General features: G+C 35.8%; 1 protein-coding gene across 1 annotated transcript in view; it reads left to right on the plus strand.

Moving 5' to 3' along the window:
- Positions 1-21,018, plus strand: part of IleRS (Isoleucyl-tRNA synthetase) — a 78,309-nt gene that overhangs the window by 1,277 nt on the left and 56,014 nt on the right. Inside the window, exons 2-4 of the mRNA XM_081747965.1 lie at positions 10,183-10,352; positions 15,786-15,942; positions 20,637-20,787. Coding sequence (XP_081604091.1) covers positions 10,234-10,352; positions 15,786-15,942; positions 20,637-20,787 — 427 coding nt within the window. The 5' untranslated portion in view covers positions 10,183-10,233. The remainder of the gene's footprint in view (positions 1-10,182; positions 10,353-15,785; positions 15,943-20,636; positions 20,788-21,018) is intronic.

Genomic DNA, 21,018 nt, shown 5'->3' on the forward strand with positions numbered 1-21,018 from the left:
GAGCAGTAGCTTACAATCAATTCATGATTTTTACATAAAAAGCTATTTTTAGATTGAAAGTATTAAAAAAAAAAAGAAAGAAAGAAAAGAAACTATACCTCATCTGAGGTCTCCTTCAGTATCGATCTTCGAAGAAACTTGCGGATAGCAACGCAACGCAAAAACTACAACAAGCAATTATAACTGCTATGTCAATTATCGAAAACTAAAATGTAAATTTTACGCTGTGATAACGCAAACCAGTACGCAATAAAGTCCCTGATGTATCAATACTATTCATAATAACATAACATTTTTATTCTCTCTCTCTCTTTTTTTTTTTTTTTTTTCCTTTCTTTCTTGGTCAAAACTCGTTACTAAATGTGAGCTTCTAAATATTTCATAGTCTCTGTTCTATACTTTCTTACAAGACCGCTGATGTATAAATAAATGGATAGGCTAAGCCTTATAGCCTTAATGGACACTACGTCCCTGATCCCCACTGGGAAAAATGACGGCGTACAGGCAGACGAGTACTGCATAAATTAGTGTGTCGATGCGCGCCCAGCGTGCTCTGTTACAGCTGTCACTCATAGTGAAGGGTGTGCTTGCCAGTATGTTTGGAAATTTACATATCACTGTGCATTTTTTAATACTTCCGTTATAGTGAATTGCGTGGCATTACTCGAGCAGACGGCTCTACCAAATGTTTACACACTTATTGCATTTTCCGACTTCTTCTTGCAGAGCATGCACTAAATGAAGAGCTAATGCATAAACCACGAGCCAACTTGTGCTAGGTGGCCACTAAAAGCACGAATGCTAGCTAACCTAGTCAGAACAGGGGGATCGAGCCGAGCGAGGGCGTGCGTCCGTAGGGAGCAGGCGCGTCAGCGACGGGGGGCGTACGCATAAACTAAGGATAGTGGAAAAATACATAAGATATCCGCAATAATTTTCACTTACAAAAACATTTAAATAATCGTAATAACTCTTACTTTAAAAATGGCTTCAGTAGTTCCCGGGTACTAATGGCCCGCTGCGAGAAAAAATTTAACTTTTTTTTTCCACACTTCGCATGGTTGATTTTACGTTTCAACATACCATGACGCTTCAGAAACTTCATAATATGACGCTCTTGATCACACAATTCTTTGTAATAAAATCGTATGTTTACATTATATCCATCACAAATGTCCATTGCTAACACGAACAGAATATTTCCGCCGTTTATTTCCACCTTTTTCGCATTCTTGTATTCTACCGCCTTCAGCTTCAGTAAATAGTTGCACTTAGAATACGTTCACTCCCATTCAAAATGTATTTCAATATGATGTATAATGGCAGAAATTACTTCTATTCACACTCTACTTCTTTTACGAAAAGTGTTTGACATTGTATTTTACCTATAAGTTTTGTTTTTGGTAGAGCCGTCTGCTCGAGTGAACCCAATTGCGTAATGATGCCATGTAAATAATGTCACTACTTACTTCTGGCATATCGTGTTTTTTTGCATTACTGCTGTATCGCCGGACCAATTTGAAAATAGAAAAAAGTACCAAAATGTACTGCATTCGGTTATATTTGGTTGGATTACATTACGTTACGTTAAATTATGTGGTTAGGCATGTAGTTTTACTATACGGATCAATAATAGAAGAAGAATAAGTAACAAGAACAACAACAACGGGTTATAAGCCCCGCAGGTGTTCGTTGGGTTCTGCTCTCGACATGAAATGGGCAAATTAAAGACTTGCCAAAATTTTTTGTTCATTTTGCAGTCTATGGATCCGTATAATAAAACAAGTGTACCTCTCCGCGAAATAGTCCATGCGCCTCCACATATAGTGCTACTTACAACATCAAAAATAATCAACAAAAGAAAAAAATACAACTTTCTTAACTTTTACTATTCCCCTTCCCTGACTTTCACTCATTCTTCCTCACAAACTTAAATAAATTCTCCAATTGACTCGGTAAATTTCCTAAAACTGGTCCGGCGATGCAGCAGTTAACCCTTTTTTTCTTCGTATTTACCCTGTTCGTAGTTAGCATGAATATCACCTGAAAATGAGTGGAGTATGTGCAGGATGATAATCAATGATTCTGTTGAAATATAAGCCCGTTCGCCGGAAGGCCAGTTTATGGGACCACACATAAATTCATGAGTTATATATGCTTCATTTATCACGAAATCGACTCGTGGTACCTTATGGAGTGTTTCTTATGGTAGGAATGCCGTTTCTGGGTACAGATTCTCTGTACGAAGATTTAATCATCATAGTAATAAATACGGTACAGCGTGCGGGTATATCCCATGAAAACGACAATGCAAGAAACAAAAAGAATGAAATGAAATTTTTAGTTGAACGGTCATTTAGGCTAAAGGAGTCGAATTGTTATGAAAGCAAATTTTTTTTGTGCTCTCCCACCGAGAACCTAACCCGGGACGGCTTCCTGGCTATTAAACAATGGGGAGGGCTGACAGTGCAGAAATCACCAACCAACCTGTGCACGACGGCCACTAGAAGCAGGAAATCTATCTAACCCACGTAAGAAAAGGGCGAAGCAGCGCGGGAATGCGTCCGTAGGGAACAGGTGCGCCAGTGATGGTGGGTATGCATTCCATTTCGTTCCTTTGCCTTACCTTTCGGACACTTCTGTTGTCACGGACCATGACTTAACAAACTGCATTCACATAGCAATTCAGTTAATCTTGGCTTCCATACGGACTATTGCGTAGTTCATAAGGATTACATTTTCGAACATTATTACGTCATTTTCTAATGATTCATTCGTTTGTATTCGTGATGTCTTTGTAATAATAAGTCCATCTCTTAGTCTTTAGTTCGGACATCGTGATGAATGAGCAAGAGGTCGGTATTATTAACTTTAGGATTTATGTCGAAGCTGATTGTGTTGAATTTTTGTTTGTTTATTTATTTGTTTTTTCATAGCTGCATGACATGTGTGCATATCTTTGGATGGAAGAATGTTTATATACAACAGCATAGGATTTTTTATTTCCTTTTATTTATAATATGTTTAATCAGTTTATTTGTTTGAATAAATTGAATTTGATTATATTATTATTGACAAACTATGCTTAACCTAGTCGGGTAAGTTTCGTACTTGCGGGGCGGCATGGTGGTTGTGGGAGAGCGCTTACCTCTGGTGTGAGTTTCCTGATTCGATCCCCGTACAAGTAAGGTTGGGGTGGATAACATCTTGTGCGTGTATTTTCACGGGTGCTTCCGTTTCCTCCCACATTCTCATTCCGCCAATTCTTTCATTATTCACGTGCCTTAATCTCTCTCTCTTAGTCTAAATGCATAGTCGTGGGACGGTAAACCGAAAGATTTCATTTCAAGTTTCGTAGTTGAAGGGAAAATAAAGTACAATTTTCGGAGAAATTTAGTGTAGTACACGAATGTTCGCGATGTAGGATGAGTAGTAATGGGAGAAGTGTCAAATCAGAGTTGGCTGGTCTTGATCTAGGTTTTAGTAATTTAATAAATAAATGAAAAGTTAAAACCGAAAGAATAAATTTAGAAGCAAAAATGCTACAAATCGTGTAAATATCATGATGAAATTTCCTCATATACCTAGTTATATCATAAATACTGTCACAAAGTTTGGAGTGGCGCTGTAGGCATCCGGAGTGGCACAGTGCTGCCATCTGTGTATAAAGCGGAAGATGTATGTAGTGTGTGTTTGACTGTTCATGTTCGTTGATATTGTACTGAGTTCTGATGGAGTGGGGCGATTACGAAAATCGTGTAGCAGAAATTGCACTACACAAGGTCGGGAAGACAGCAGGTGAGATTTTCAATCTCCTGAAACTCCTACAAATCAGCAAGAGATTCGTGTATCGCGCCATACAGCGATACACCGAGACTGGAACGGCAGCTGACCGCGCAAGGAGTGGCAGACCATGGATGGTACGAACCCCGTAGGTCCAGAAAGCAGTCGCAGCAAGAATTCGAAGAAATCCTGTTCGAACACAAAGTGTGATGGCTGCTGAGATGAACATCAGCAGAACTTCCATGTCTCGTGTGCTCAGGAGTGATCTACATCTACGGGCGTATAAGAGGCGGACTGGTCACTTCCTGACTCAAACATTAATGTCGCAGAGAGTCCTTAAATCAAAGAGACTGTTGCGGCGTTACGCCAACAATCTGCACAGAAAGATTCTGTTCACTGACGAAAAGGTGTTGACAATTGAGCAGGCTTACAACGCCCAAAATGACCGTGTGTATGCCACGTCATCTACTGCAGCTGCTGAGGCAGCTCCAAGGGTTCAGAGGGCACATCATCCTGCTTCAATGATGGTTTGGTGGGGAGTGAGCTGCTAAGGCACAACCCAGATGCATTTTTGCGAACAAGGTGTTAAAACATCTGCCAAGGTGTATAAGGATACAGTGCTAGCACCTATAGTGAAACCACTGTCTGCTACCATGTTCCCTGGAGAAAGGTGGACCTTCCATCAGGATTCCGCTCCAGGCCACAAAGCGAAAACAACCGACGAGTGGCTGGCACGAAACGCGCCCTACTTCATTTCTACCGCTGATTGGCCTTCTAGCAGCCCAGACCTTAACCCGTTGGACTACAAACTTTGGAGAGTCCTTCAGGCAAAGCTCTGCCATAAACGGCATCCATCTGTCGACAGTCTGAAACAATCCTTTGACCCGAGTAGTGAACAATTTTCCCATGGACGTGGTGCGTAATGCCATTGACCAGTGGCCGGACAGACTTGGTGCCTGCATCAAGGCCAAGGGGGGACATTTCGAAAAAAGATCCGTGCGTTAGGTGTACAACATATCAATGTAAAACATGACCAAAATAAATTGCCTTGATGTTAATACTCTCTGTGTTATTCATATTCAAACTTGTGACAGTATTTAAGTATTTATGATATAACTAGGTATTAAACCATCTAGATCTTTTCTCATACATTACATACCCACGAAATATGAATGTGAGCTATTGAAATCAAAAGTATTTTCTGTATATGTATATGTTCGGATGGTGCAGAGCCAGAAAGAACTCAAATAATTTGTATCTTTATTCTTCTTTTATTGATATACAAACTGGATTAAGTCGCTGTATTTCTGACTCAGAAAATAACTTATACTAAATTAGATCTGCTTTACTCTGTAGTCTTGAAATTGTCCATTTGTTTTAATTTATATAACTCTGTACAGTATCTTTTTGTCCTTCTGAACTGACTTTTTAAAATATTCACAAGTAGGCAAGATCAGTATAGCGTATTTCTATCAGGTATCCTCTGTGGCTAAGTCGATAGAATTGTCGTATTTGTAATCAGGGGGTCCCAGGCTCAAGTCCAGGTGAAAGACAAATTCTCTCTGGTACAAACAGTAGTGGTTTGGATGTCACTTTAAGCTTAGGTTGCCAAGGAGCTGGACATAAGTATGGAAACACTCGGCAAAGGACATTACCTTGACTAATATGCTATTGGGCAACCTTTGGCTTGCAGACTGTTTACAGTCTCCCCAAAATGGATACTTAAAAGTCTATGTGGTTTTCAAGGGAATCTTGTACAATTCTCCTTATTAACATGTTCTGGTAACGAAAATGGAGGTGGACAGCGTACTTGCACACTTACCTGGAACACTGACCGTAAGGCTCAATAATATTGAGATTAGGCGTTGTGGAGACCATAATATATGTGACACTTCATTTTTGACACAAACTACCTAGGTATGAGTTAATTAAAAAGGGTACTACTTCTCACCGGGTTGAAGTTGAAAATCTGCTTGTCAAAAGTATTGATGAAGCTGGAAAATTACACGCAAACAAGTGACGACAATTCTGTGGGGAGAGTTCATGAAAAGCTCTGAAGTTATTCGATCTAGAAAATTTTTCACTTAATAAGGAGATGACATCAACAAAACTGAATTATTGTTTAAATCGTTGACTGTGTTTTGTGGTGAAAATGTTCATGATTTGTTGGCTACTTACAGTGAATTTAAAAATAAGGTCATTGAAGTTCTCAACAGTACGGCTAAGGAAGTTGACATTGTATCATTACTAAACAGTTTAAAAGTTAACCAAAGATTTTTTGCTGTCAGCTCGTCACGTTCAATATGGTTGCCAGTCTCGAGTGTTGATGCCGAGAGATTCTTCTCCAAGTGTAATGTGATTGTTACTGACAAAAGAACAAGCTTAAAAGAAGAATTTATAATATCTTGCTGCATGAGAGGAAATTTTGCATTAATTTCTATATTCCAGTGAATACATTAGCTAGAATGTGCACCTAATCAAGGTATATCCTCATTTTTCTATTAAATATACCTTACTACCAAAAACATACTGTTTACAAATAGCATATTATATTTTAAAAAACACTCGCTACATTTAAAAAATAAATGCGAAAATTGTGATAATGCTACAAAATGTCAAGATTTTGCGAAAAAGTTTCGTCTCTAACAGGGTTGGCTGGTTTAAGCCAAGGTTTAAACCAGCTGTTTTTTTCAAAAAAAAAAAAAAAAGGTTTAAACCAAAAAACGAAAATCGTTCTTAAAAATGTAAGTGTTTGTAAAATCTTGATGAACACACATTTGTAAGTTATCACGTTTCACTCCCGTATATTATTCGTATTATATTCAGACCTAAATTCCCCATTCATTACCCAAAAAGATTATACTACAAAAGCAACTTTTTTTATATATATAAGTTTATAAATGTTTGTTTTGTGATTTTTTTGTAGTTGTTATTATTGTTATGTAATTACAATCAAAGAAAAATTCTAAATATTGTTTCGTTTCAATTTTTACTATTGATAAAATAAATCTAAATGCCGTACTTCCTTTTTTGTGTGTGTGTGGGGGGGGGGGGTCATACAGACCCCACGAGAGGCATTTAGTGAAATGAGAAGTATCTTTGGTATCTATTTATGTATAAATGAGTCTGAGCTAAAGTGGACTCAAGTAATTCGTATCTTTATTCACTTTTCTTACTGACGCAAATTAAGTCGTTGTATTTCTTTAAATAGGACCAATAAAAGTCGTTGTTAACTAACTTGAACTAAATTATTTCTTCTGTACTCCGTAGTACTTTGAAATTGTCCATATGTAACTCTGTATAATGGTTTCACTTGTGCAACTATTTATCTTTTTGTCCTTCTGAAATGACGCTTGACAGTTATATTAAGAAGCATGTAAAGATCAGTACAACGTATTTTTATCAGGATTCCTTCGTGAGTGAGTCGGCAGACGTATCGAATTTGTGGCCAATTAGTCCTGGTTCCGAGTTCAAATGGAGGACAATTTCTCTCGGATGTAATTCTAGAAGCAGTTTTTATTCCGCTTTAAACTTATGTGACCTCTTCGAGCATAACCCGGCTGTTGCATAATAACATCAAGGCGAAACAAACTTATTTCTGTCCATATGTGATATGAATATATAGAGCAAATTATTTAAACCAAATAAACCTGGTTTAAACCAAAAAAAAATTTTTTTTGTTTTGTTTTGTTTTGTTTTTTTCAATAAAAACCATGGTTTTTGCCAACCCTGGTCTCTAAGTATCATGATTGGAGAACAAACTTTGCACCATTGAATGGGCCTGGTTTCTCAGAATAGTTACTTAGTTGTCGGCAGTGACGTGACCTTAATGATGAAACCGACACAATCCTACGAAATGGCTGCTCAAAATAATGACCTAATCCCTACCATGTTTCACTTGTGGCAGCCAACAATCCGTATCGTACGCTTGGGATGGAGTTCTCTACACAATTCGACCAGAAGTTGAAAAGAGTGTACAGATTGACTCATTCGACCATCTGTTCCTCCGTAGTCCAGGTTTTACTACTTTAATATCACTTTTGTCTTCTCTTAATACCATTTCGATCAGTCACTTTGGAATTGCACCTTTTTTAAAAAAAAATCCTTTGTACTGTCTTGAATTCACTTCAACAGCTACTTTTACAACTATAATCTCCTTATATGTCATCAGAATTCTACGCAATGTTCTTCTATCTATCACTCAGCACACATTTTCGTCCATGCTGGTGTTTCGAGAGTGCAGTTTTTCTAGTCTTCTTTATGCGGTCGTAATCTTAGATGCTATGCCACACGATACACCAAATTCTTTTGCTACCTTGGTTACAGAAAGATACATCATAACGGACCCCAACAATTTTCCCTTGTTCGAATTCTAGCACTGACGACTGCACAAAACGTCGTCCCTGCTAGAAATAAAATTACCACGTTATTTGTTGGAATTTATTCCCTTTCAGCACCGAGGATATATGAAACGTGGACCTACAGTTTAGGTTCGTCATTAGTGCACGTGGCCGTGGGTTCGATTCCTAGTTGGAGAGCATCAAATATTTTAATGGTTGTTCATATTTCATCTTAAAGTGTACATCAGCGTCTCGTATAGCTTTGGTGCCGAAAAGGGACACTAAACTTCAACACACACAATCCCATATTATAACAAATATTTCTTATGACATGCTATTCCTAACTTCTTCTGCTCCCTTGCCGCACTGCCCGTTTCATTAGTTTTATATTCCTCCACTAAAACTTAATCTGCCTTGAAATTAATCCAACACTATTATATGAGCCTGCATTCCATTTGAATGCATCACGACTTTTTCTCTGTTCTTTAATTTTTCGCTTCTTGTCTTCCAATCTTTTCCACTCTTTGTTTGATGAAGCATTTTAGCGACAACTTTTATAATATAGTTTGTTTGTGTATGATATATAGCAGGTGCGTGAAAAAAGGTACACACTCTTATGTTGTAGAAGATTTATTTTCCAACCTACAAGGTTAAATTTCTTGAGAAAGTAAGCCTACATACAGTATAATTTGAAAAATAAGTGTACTTTCTGGTCAAACGGAATGTTCCAAATGGTGGTTAAAGTAAACGTTCAAAATGGTGGCCATCCGCATAATTAAATTTTTGAATACGAGTTACGACTGCTCCTGTACTTAGCGCCAAAGTGTGTCTAGTTATGTGGTTTACGACATTATACTTCATCTTTTAGTGTGCCCCATTAAAAAAATTGATGTAAGGTCTGGAAAGCGTGCAGGAAACTCGATTGGTCCCCTGCAAATTATCCTCTGGCCTGGTATACTTTAATCCAGGTATGCTAGCACATGCCTGAGATAATGCGGCTGGGCACCATCTTGTTGGTAATAAAACCTGTCATTACCCACGTTGCACGAATAGCAGGGAAAATAGAAATCAGCAAGCATTGTTAGATACTTCACTCCAGTTACAATACCATCAAAACAGAAAGGTTTAATGAGTGTGCTAGAAGACAAACCATACCACACATTTACACCAAGCGAATTCGCAACCTTTTCAGCAATAATGTGGGGATTATCTTCAGCCCAATGCACACAATTATATGTTAACAGTTCTATTAGGTTTGACTTGTGCGTCATCGACCAAATAATGTTACCCATAAATCCCAGTTCACCTGTAACCAACCATCTTCTGAACCCATCCACAAAATTTTATCCTTCGATCTGAATCATCGTCACTTAACTGCTGTACCAGCCTTGGAATCTACACACGCAACTTACTCTTTTTCAGTATGCGTAGCACACTACTAGCACTTTCACCGCTCTCACCTGACCCATGCCATGAAGATTTTTGTGATGAACTTTGAAAAGTTCCAGCACCGCAGCCTAGGTTTCAGCACTAGTAGCCATGCAAGGTCGCCCTAATCGGCCTTTCTGCACATCACACACTGTTTCAAATTTGTCTCGTAAACGTGTAATTGTTACCCTTGAATGTGGACTCACGTCTTCACCGTCTCTGAACCGCAGCAACATTCTCAAATTTGCTGCTACGTAATAACCTACTTCTGCTGTTCAAAGATCAAATGTTCGCCCGCCATGTTGATGTTATTCTCTTTCCACTTATTGGGTAGCAGAGCTACACCGGCGATTCTTGTGCCAACTGTTAAGGAAACATTAACATTAGATGATTCATTTTATATTCCCGTTTGGGGATTCTTTTGATCCAACTGTATTATATCGTACATAATCCTAATATGTGTATTGTTTGAGAGAATATAGTTCCATGCATTAGGAGAACGTTTATCACTCATACAAATACTTAAGTGCAATGCTTCAATAAGAATGCTGTTTTAAATTTTTGTTTGTTTAAGAAAAAATGTATTGTAAATTCATTTCTTTAAAATGCATCTTCTATTCTTATCTTTCAGAAAAGATTATTGAAATACAATTGTGTGGAGGAGTGCGCACACTGAAATAACATGGTGCAGCCTGTTCCAGAAACAATTGATTTTCCTCGCGAAGAGGAAAAAATTCTTCAACTTTGGAAGGAAGTAGATGTCTTCCAAACTTGTCTGAAGCAGTCGAAAGGAAGACCAAGGTATTGTAATTACTGTTACTAGTACACAAGCTTAGGTATAGGGACATGTTAATCGTAGAAGTAAAACTTCAGCTTCTACTGAAATCCTAGTCTGCATTAACTTGTAAAGAAATATACGTACAGCCAAAGAATATCAGTATAATGAATTCCCGAAAGTGCATGTCATTCATTAATTGGTACATTTCAACGTGAAATATGTAGAGTACGCTCCTGTATATCTGTAATCAATAATGAAATACAATCTTGACTTGAGATTACGTGGTTATCCTGACGCTGCGATTGCCATTGTATGGCTGTAAATGTTGCGTACATTATTAATTTAGGCCTATATTGTTATAATCAATAAAAGGTTCAGATATCATATGGTCTTTCTTTTTCCTATTTATGTGTATCTTGACGTATGAATTAGACCTCATATTAAGTGTAAATTTATGGTACTTACCATTGCGCTGAAGTTATTACTTATACTGTAAACAGTCTGGATATTCCTCTGGTGTCAATTCAGATAGGTGGAAGTTAAGTTGTAAATTCATTTCATGTTCCCTCACTCATTTTTAATTACGTGTTCTCAACGAACTTTCTTTCATTTTGTAACTGTATGTTAATTTGTTAAAGTTGAATAATTCCGTTATATACAGATCCTTTACTGGTATCAAAATAAAGATAATACACATCTCATTTAAATTATTTACATAAAATTTCACTATTTGCTCTAAATCCTTCAAGGTTTAAAGGGCGCCATGTCAACATTTTCAGAGTAATATCGCTAAATCCTATACTTAGGTAAAATTAAGAAATTTGGTTCTTTGTGATTGCAAATTCTTATATAGATTCCGGTTAAACACTATGTGACTATATAGACTTTTGTACTGTTAAATAAAATTGATTATGTGATCTCATTATTTGTCGAAGTTAAAAATCTTTATGGATTCTTAGTTCTGGTACGTTTCAAATACATTTTCTTTTAACTAACGAAGATGTTTTATGTAAATGTTTACATTTTTGATAAAGACATTCGGAATGTCAAAAATGTTTCGATTGTAAATATTAATTTCAGCACAGTGGTAACTTACAAATTTTATATTCATTAGTTAAGAAATGTAGGGTTATATGTAGTTCTTATCACTAACCGTGGAATTAATAATAATCATAATCGCAAGCGCCATACTTTTCCCTTTCAATGTTACTCTGTATCACATTACTCAGAGTATAGTTCATGTAACTCTAGGTGCTTTCAACCTTATTTCTGATATTGTTCTATCCATCTCTTTCGAACATATCTTAATTGTTTATTTTATTTTATTTATTTTTTTCATCTAAGTAATTTGCTCCGATATGTCAAATGCGTGTATATATATATATATATATATATATATATATATATATATATATATATATATATACAGATACTTATCAATAAAGTGGAAACACTTGAAAGAAGTACAACTTACCAGATGAATACGGCGTTGGACTACTTTTAACTCTGAGAATGGTTTTGATGCGACATAGAATGGAATCATAGAGGTCTTTAATGGTAGCAAATAAAATATTACACTATTGTACGTGTAATGCATTACTTATAACATACCCAATATATTTGTCACTTTCGTCACGCCACTTCATAACTAAACGTCAATAATTTGCCCTCTTTGCAAATCAGAGAGGTCTCATTTTACTCTATCACCACCTGCTCAGTTCATTATACGTAGTACGAAGTTTACCCTAACACACCACCACCAACAACCGGTCACTGTGGTGGTCGCCGCCTGACCGTTAGGAAGTCAGACATTGACGTGTTTACATTAGATTGACAAGTATCTGTATAATGCTTCTGACCCAGACAGTTTTTACAGAATACTTCACGTGTCGAAATATATTGTATTGTTCTTCAATCCTGGTACGCTGTTGGAGGAAATATAGTGTTTTTAAGAACGGCTTGTTCCACTGTTGTATTTTAAATGACTTTGAATGATGGTTAGTACATAAAAATTGCACCAGTCAAGTGCCGGCATGGTTTGGTGGCCTGTAAATAGTAGGTTCCATGCTTCATAACCTTATTGTTGGATAAGGAAGCGTTGAGGGACAAATCGGTTTATGGACAAGTTTTGTGAACAGTTTTTCTTTCGGCTTACATTCAATACTTTCTGTACAAACATATACATTTGCCTGTAACCAAATTTCACGCGCCCCGTAGTGCTTTTGTGCTTTTGCCGCAAATATTATCCATCAGAGAGCTGTGTTCAAAATCTACGTTTTGTTCTTTCTTTGCACTTCGTGTTTTCTAGCTCTCATACAGTTTTGTTTAATTTACTATTATTTATTTACCGTTAAAAGGGATAATTTTATTTTCGTTTTATATGCTTCATCACAGAAAAACACGTGAAGAGTGCAACAATACCATTGATTATATTTACTTTAATTTCAAAGGAAAAAATTAATTCCGGTTCACCAGCAGCGTTGCCGAATGAACTAAGTTAGTGATCCAGGAGTTCACTGTAAAACAAAATTCAGTCAATTAAATCTGTTTACAAACCCTCGATGGAGCATTTATTTAACTTGATTAAAAGTGTTCAGAATATGCTTTTCTCCTTAATTGCTTCTTTTTCTGTTTCTATCATTGCTTTTGTTTCTTGTTCTCACTTCATATCTTCATTAATAATGTTATCAAACTAGTGAAAATTAGTTGTTTCTCTGTATTTTAATATTTTTCACTTTTAAATTGTTATGATTTTATTACTCCCAACGTAGTTTTTAGAAGTATTTTTGAATGTGTTTTCCTTGGTCTTGCACCACTGATGAAGACTGCCATCATAAAATTCTTGAGAGAAACATTTTCCACGTAATTTCAAATACTGGCTATGATTTAGTATGATTCTGTCTTATCCACAAAAATGTGTAAACATGTTAACTTTTTTTGTTGTTTAGCATCGTTTTTACCTAAAATAACTGTATATTTTAATCGTTGCATGTCAGTAAACACGATTTTGAAATATAATATATATATGTATGTATATATATAATATAGTTCTTGACTTGAATATGGGCAATATGTGTCTCGTGTTAATTGATATTTCACACAAACTTATATATGTCACCTGTAGCGTAGTTTGAATTTTAGCGACGCGGTCACGGGATTTGACTTCCGGTGATAACGGACTTAGTCCCGATAGCCTTCATGTCGTAATATGTTGGACGTAAACTATGTAATTATTAAGGAGTTTGGTTTACCAAAACTCCTTTATATATTTCCCCTGTTCGTCCGTCCGAACAACAAAGAATCTCAAGAACTACTTGGTCAATCATCACTAAATTTGCTCATGATGTAGAGCAGCGTTTTACAACCTTTTTCAGCTTGCGGCACAGTATGGGTGTAATTTGAATTCTCGCGGCGCACACATAGATATTATTTGTAAATATAAAATACCGTGTATTTTTTTCTGTAATTACTGATTTTCCCACAGAGAAGAAAGCTCGATCACTGGTTTTTCCCCGTAGTAAATCATTATGCTTATTTTTCATTCTAATTTAAAAATAGAAAACAATTGCAATGAAATATTGGATACAGGTTTTTACAAATGCGCTTTCTTTTTCGAAAACTGTGTCCAACCTTTCACTAAGAAGGAAGCAATAAATAACGAACGAACAAATAAATCTCTTGTACTTTTAAAACACACATGTAGGTAATTTGTATGCATGTTTGCTTTGTCGAAAGGACTGAATGATATTTTAAAATTTCAAGTTACGAAATAGTCTGCAACAAGAAAGAAGCAATAATGGCCATAACAATGATAACAAATACTTTTTTCAACATTAAAAATACACAGAAAAGTAACACGGTATGAAACTTAAAATTGTAGATTCATGGTAATGTGAAATACGAATATACATTTTTTTCTTATGATTTGCAATTTGATAGCTATTAATAATTTTGTTTTGATTTCCTCGCGGCACACCAGCGGCTCATTCACGGCACACCGGTTGGGAAACGCTGATGTAGAGGATCAAAAATTAGAAACCGAGTTTGATTTTGGATCCGATATTCAAACCGGAAGTGAAAGAAATTACCATTTCCGATTTTAACATTAATCGCTATAGAGCAGAACCGGTAATAGATAGAAGTGGTTTTCTGTAATCAATTAAGCCTCCCACGAATATCTCATAATTCCATCATCAACTCACTACTGAAACCAGAAGTAATAAAAATCCACCTCAGCTTCTGGTTTCAGTATTGGTCTATATACAGAAAAAACGATAACAGTGAGAAGCGACTTTTTGGAATCAATTAGCATTCTAAGAATAGATACCATTATCTCTCTTGTCTCTATTCAAACCGGAAGTAGCTAAAAAAAACTTCCGATTTTAATGTTGATCATCATAGAATAAAAACTGTAATGGATAGCGAGAAACAATTTTCTGCAATCGATTAAGCATTCAGAAGTATATTTTATGTGCACCCTAATCTCTCTACTGAAACCGGAAGTGGGAGAAAATAACCACTTTTGATTTTACCTTTATTCGTTACAGAGTAACAGATAGCAAGAAGCAGTTTCCTGCAATCGATTTAAATCCCTAAAGGGAAAAAAAATCTGATCTCTGTCAAAAATGAAAGTGGCATCAAATCAACCACGTCCGGTTTTAACGGTAATTGATATAGAATAAAACCGCTAATAGATAAAAAGGAGCTATTTTCTGCAATCGATTAAGCGTCTCAGGAGTACGTTTAATTTCAGTCCGTAAGTCTACTGAAACCGCTCACTAAGACTTCCAGTTTCAATATCGATGTACATAGAACGAAAAGGGTAAAAGAGAGAGCGCGAAGCGGTTTTGTGAAATCGATTTACCGTTCTACTTTGACATCTCTGTTAACCATCTATTCTGACCAAAATCAGCCACTTCTAGTTTCAACGTTTAAAATGACACGATAACAGATAGCGAGAAGTGATTTCCTGCAATCAGTTAAGCGTCCCAAGAATAAGTTCCATCTCTGATTTCTCTATTAAAACTGGAAGTGCAGAAATCAACCACTTCCAGTTTTAACGGTGATTGCTATAGGTAAAAACGATAATAGATAAAGAGAAACGATTTTCTGTAATCTATTAAGCGTCCCAAGAATATATTCCATCTCCACTATAATCTTACTAAAACCAGAAGTGATATAACTCTATTACCACTTCCGGTTCCAATAATAATTGAGCAAATATCACGCCATGCAATCCAAACTCCTTCATGCAGTGTACACGTGACACTGCTGCTTGTATAGAATCATAGCTTCCACGTGTTGTACGTTTGTTGCAGGACGAAAGTGAAGTATGCCAACAAGGCTGGGGTTTTACATAATCATAATTATGTGTATTTCCTCTAATGAGCTCTTTGAAATATTTGAAGTAATAGTTGAACGAAACCTATACTATTATCAATTATATGTATCTTCAGGTACGCCTTTTATGATGGTCCCCCATTTGCAACAGGATTACCTCATTATGGACATATTTTGGCGGGAACAATCAAGGATATTGTAACACGATATGCCCATCAGCGAGGATACTATGTGGAAAGGAGATTTGGATGGGATTGTCATGGTTTACCAGTGGTAAGTACCAGTAGTTAAAAGGACATGGGTGTATTTGTGAAATGGCCCCAGAAATGAATCTTGGGACAACAAGTGGGTGATAGGTAGGTACCCCGAAGATAGATTAATTCCTCACGTTTAAAACCTCAATTCTGATTGGTTCATGAGGAATGGCGTAAAATCGGAAAAATGGGATTACTTTATTTCTCAAGAATGGCTCGAACGATTTTGTTCAAACTTAGATGTATGTATAAGTGTATACAAGGGCTTCGTCCGTAAACTTTAACAGCCCCTCCCCACCATTTTAACCCCTCAAAAAATTCTATTTAATATTTTGAGTCCCTTTTGACCTATTATGGTCTACCAGCACAATTATGAAAAAATAAAATTTAGATTATGTTTTAACCCTAGAATCACATATATTTTTTCCAAAATTGTATCACGGGTACGCCATGGTCAAAATTGGCCAAAACTAACCATACCCCATTTATAAGAAGGCATTATTTATTTATTTTTAAAGCCGTTGATGTAACTTTTGCTTATTTGCTCCGTGAATGAATGAGAAATCACACCTGAAAAGTGCCAAACTCACTGAGACCCTATTTGATGGCATGTGGCGCCTCTATCTCTAGTTTGGGATATAGTGAAACTGTTGATATTTATCAATTTATTTGGGAATGAACACCCGTGTCTCCTTAAAGCAAACACGAAACAATGAGTCATTGTAATTGTGTGAATTTATCGCAAAAAAGAAATACTAACAGCCAGAAGCATCTGTCGCGATTTTTCTTGGTGGGCAAAACTCCCATCAATATAAGAATTGGCTCTTGCTCCCATTTTGCAGTCATTATTTATTACTTTAGTTATGGAAGATATTTGTCAAGGACCCCAAAACCAACACAAATATTGAGCAAAATATTCGAACACTGCAACATTTGTGTGGTCATCAATGAAAACGGTAACGAGGACTGAAGTACATATTACAGTGTTCCTTTCATCCTTATTTGTTTTACACATTTAAATACTTGTACTTTTTTACGTGTAACTTTCTGTTTACATTATATTTTCTTCTGTTTCTTGGATGAAATGTACCTTTTATTCAAATGTTGCAGTTTTCCACTACTCCACGACTTGTGGAATACAAGAAGACAATAGGTATTTATGTATATAATAGCATCGTCTGAGAGAATAGTGGCCTTCTTATCCCCATCCACCCTCCCAGAACCTATGAAAGACACTACAACAAAGGTTACATTCATTATGTTGTTGATGGATATTCTCTTTCCAGCTGACTTTATTTGACACTGTAGGTGTAGATAACTTTGATTTTTTTATATGATTACTCACATTGAAACTTCAGGCATCCTCAAATGGGGTACTTACGGGGGTCTAATGGCAATTTTAACCTCATATTCATGTTCAGGCTGATTGATTCATACGGAATAAATACCAATATCAACAGTTTCACTTCGGCCCAATATGAAGATGGGGACACCACAGCCCATCAAATGGGGCCTCAGTAAGTTTGGCACTTTTCAGGTGTAATTTCTCATTCATTCACGTAGCAAATATGCAAAAGCTACATTAATAGCTGTTCCTTTTGCAATTGCTTCCTTGTAGGTGGGTATGGTTGGTTTTGGCCAATTTTGACTTTGGAAAATATATATGTGATTCTAGAGTTAAAGGGATAACTAAACTTTATTTTTTCATAATTGTGCTCGCAGACTATCATAGGTCAAAAGAGGTTCAAAATATTGAATCGAATTTTTTGAGGGGGGGGGGGGGATGGTGGGAAGTAGTTGTTAAATTTTTTGGACGAAGCCCGTGTATATACCTATACATACATCCAAGTTTGAACAAAATCGATCGAGCCATTCTTGAGAAATTAATTAATCCCATTTTTCCGATTTTGCGCTATTCCTCATGAACTAATCAGAGTTGAGGTTTGAAACGTAAGGGATTAATGTATCTCTACCACACACTTGTCTCAAAATCCATCTGGGGCCATTTCACTATACTTATCCACCCACTTTGGTCGAATACGATAAAATTTCGAGTGACTCCTTATGCTGGGATTGTTCTGTTTAAACAGTCCGTAAAATTTCCTTGATGGAACGCGTAAGAAAACGTTTCGATTTTTTAACTTTTTCTCATTTTCGATCACTAATAAAATCGCACTTATTGGAACTTTGTCTGGAGCATTCCAAATCATCACTGAGGTGATAGTTCAGGTTGTTTGTAGATCATCAGAATTTATTGGAAGGACTTTTTAAATAAACTTAAAATTTGTGTATTTCATAATCGTAATTTCCATCTCAGATTACTTCGGTCAGAAAAAAACTTTTATTCTTTTTTTAATGAATGTGAACCATAAATATAATCAAATTGTTGCACTTTTATTGTTTCCAGTGTTGCCAACTGTGACATCAAAGTTAACGAATCTTCGCTAACTTCAAAAGCTGTAGTTAACTCATGAAACATTGGTCGAGAATGCTATTTGGTGTATTTAGTATTCAAGTAAAGTTGAACCATCTGACAAAATTTCTGAATTTTAAAATGTGATGTTTTCGAGAAAATGGCGTCCAAAAATTGTGATTTTTGAAAATTTTACAATTTCTCGAATTTTTTTGCGACAAAATGGTTGCACACAGAAGCGATATATATTTTTTTTTTCTCGGAAAGCAGGTATCTAGGTCTTACCAACCGTGAAGACAGAATTTTAAAATTCAAAGCGAAAGTGCTCGAAATAAAATCGCAAACTTCGACTTTTCAGATAAACTGACGTTCATTTGTTAATTTATATACAAAAAGATACGCATGCGCAAACCAAACTATAATAAAATATAGTTTATTTATGTCCTTATGTACATTCCACAACAAGAATTATAACTCAATCTGCCCCATAGCTGAATGGTGGGCCTCCAAAGTTGACCATTTTCCATGTTTTCTACAATTCATAAATTGTAGTCCTCGTCTTTGATGGCCCATTACTTGGCGGGAATTTTTTTTTCGACAAAAAAAAAAAAAAAAAAAAAAAACGGGTCTATTAGAAAACAGGTCTAGTTGCTATATATATATATATATATATATATATATATATATATATATATATATATATATATATATATATAGTTTCAACAATATCTGAAATAGAGATGGTATTTTTTGTGCCAGAGTTGAAATGGAAGGCACCTTTAGTTAAATTTCAGACAATGTCTTTTGCAATATTCGGGAAAGAACTTTAAAACCGTCCACACATTGCTTTTCGTCGGAATTAAGTTACACTAATATTTGTGGGAGTTAGGATCTCTGGAATAAAGATTTTGACTTTTACTATGTAAATAATCAAAATCATCAGTTATATTTAAACTTGGAAATAAGAGTAAAGCTCTTGTTTTAATTTTTTGTGTGTAAAGATCGGTATAAGAAAGTGGATTATAAACGTTCTTAAGCTGTCTCGTAAGTCCACATACTATCAGTAAAGTGCACTGAAAGAGTAAATTTTGAAAATAGCTTTCAACGAGTATTTTATGTTTTAAATCTGAATAATGGTAAATAATCTTATAAAAGAACTAAAATCGTTAAGGTCGTTATGTGTAGGTTGAACTTGAAAGAAAAGATGGCTTAAAATTTTTTCAATAACATATTTAATAAAAAGCATCTAAACAAAACAACAGCTCTCGAGGAGACAAGTGTTAAGCATATAATTGCTGAAAGTAGATACTTTCTTCGTGCTTTTGTAATTAAATAATTTGTATTTAGAAGTATGAGTTATGTAGTAGACTATGTCTGTGTACACTAGCTCTAAAGAAAATCTGACAGTATTCTTTTGATATAAACTGCAGGTGGGATGTAAATACATTAGGAATAAAGATAGGAAAGAGATAGATTAGAGTTTAACATCCTTTCCAGAAGCGAAACTGTATGAGATGTAGACATACAGCTTCATATGGAATCCGAATCACATGAGCTTCCACCGAGAAATGTGAATATATGTCTGTGATATCATTCAATATGCAAATGAGGGTTTTATTTCATAAATACGTTAGAGCCGTTTTTCTCATATGAGAGGGTATATTTAAAAATGCTAAGTGGGTTCGCAGGAAATTGATTAGTTCTAGATTGATTTTAATAATAGAACTACAATCATAGCTCCACACATATCTATCTATATATCTATATCTAGATCTCTCTCTCTCTCTCTCTCTCTCTCTCTCTCTCTCTCTATATATATATATATATATATATATATATATATATATATATATATATCCGTGGATTTGTATACGCGATGTATGATGTAGAATTCCAATCCTAGCTTTGGGGCCGCGGTGGCTCAGTGGTAGAGCGTTCACCTCTGGTGCATGGGGTCCTGGGTTCAAACCCTGCTCCCGCCAAGTGAACTTTGTGGTGGACAAACACCGTGTGCGTGGGTTTTCTCGGGGTTCTCCCGTTTCCTCCCACTTTCTTCATTCCACCATTTCATTCATTACTCATCATCACCGTCTCCTTTAGCCTAGCCGGCATAACCGTGGGACGTAAAACTCAAAAATTTCATTTCATTTTTCATTTTCCAATCCTAGCTTAACTAAGATTTATTCAATATTAACTTTAGTAATATTGACGATATAGGTGTTCGAAATTCATTAGGTTTAAAAGCGAATATAGTTTTTGTTTTCTTTTTTTAAATTTACATATTTATTTATATATTTCAGGAATACGAAATAGATAAGACACTTGGCATTCGTGGACCTGAAGATGTAGCTAAGATGGGAATAGACCGTTACAATAATGAGTGTCGTAAAATAGTGATGCGGTATGCCGGAGAGTGGGAAAAGATCGTTGGAAGATTGGGAAGATGGATTGGTAAGTGTGGTATTGACATTTGACAGTTGAGTTTCTGTTGATTCCAAAAAGTATGTTAATTATTACCTGAGAATAGTAAGCGTGTTACTATGAATAAAAGTAACAGCAAAATCAACGAAACCAGAAGAGCAGAATATTAGATAAATGTATCGTGCATTTATGTGTAGAATGTAGTGAAAACTTGTTACTACAATATACTAAATATCATTGACTGCCGCACAGAACACAAAG

Source organism: Thermobia domestica, chromosome 2 (genome assembly GCF_964235325.1).
Source record: "Thermobia domestica chromosome 2, izTheDome1.hap1.1, whole genome shotgun sequence".
NCBI classification, from domain to species: domain Eukaryota; kingdom Metazoa; phylum Arthropoda; class Insecta; order Zygentoma; family Lepismatidae; genus Thermobia; species Thermobia domestica.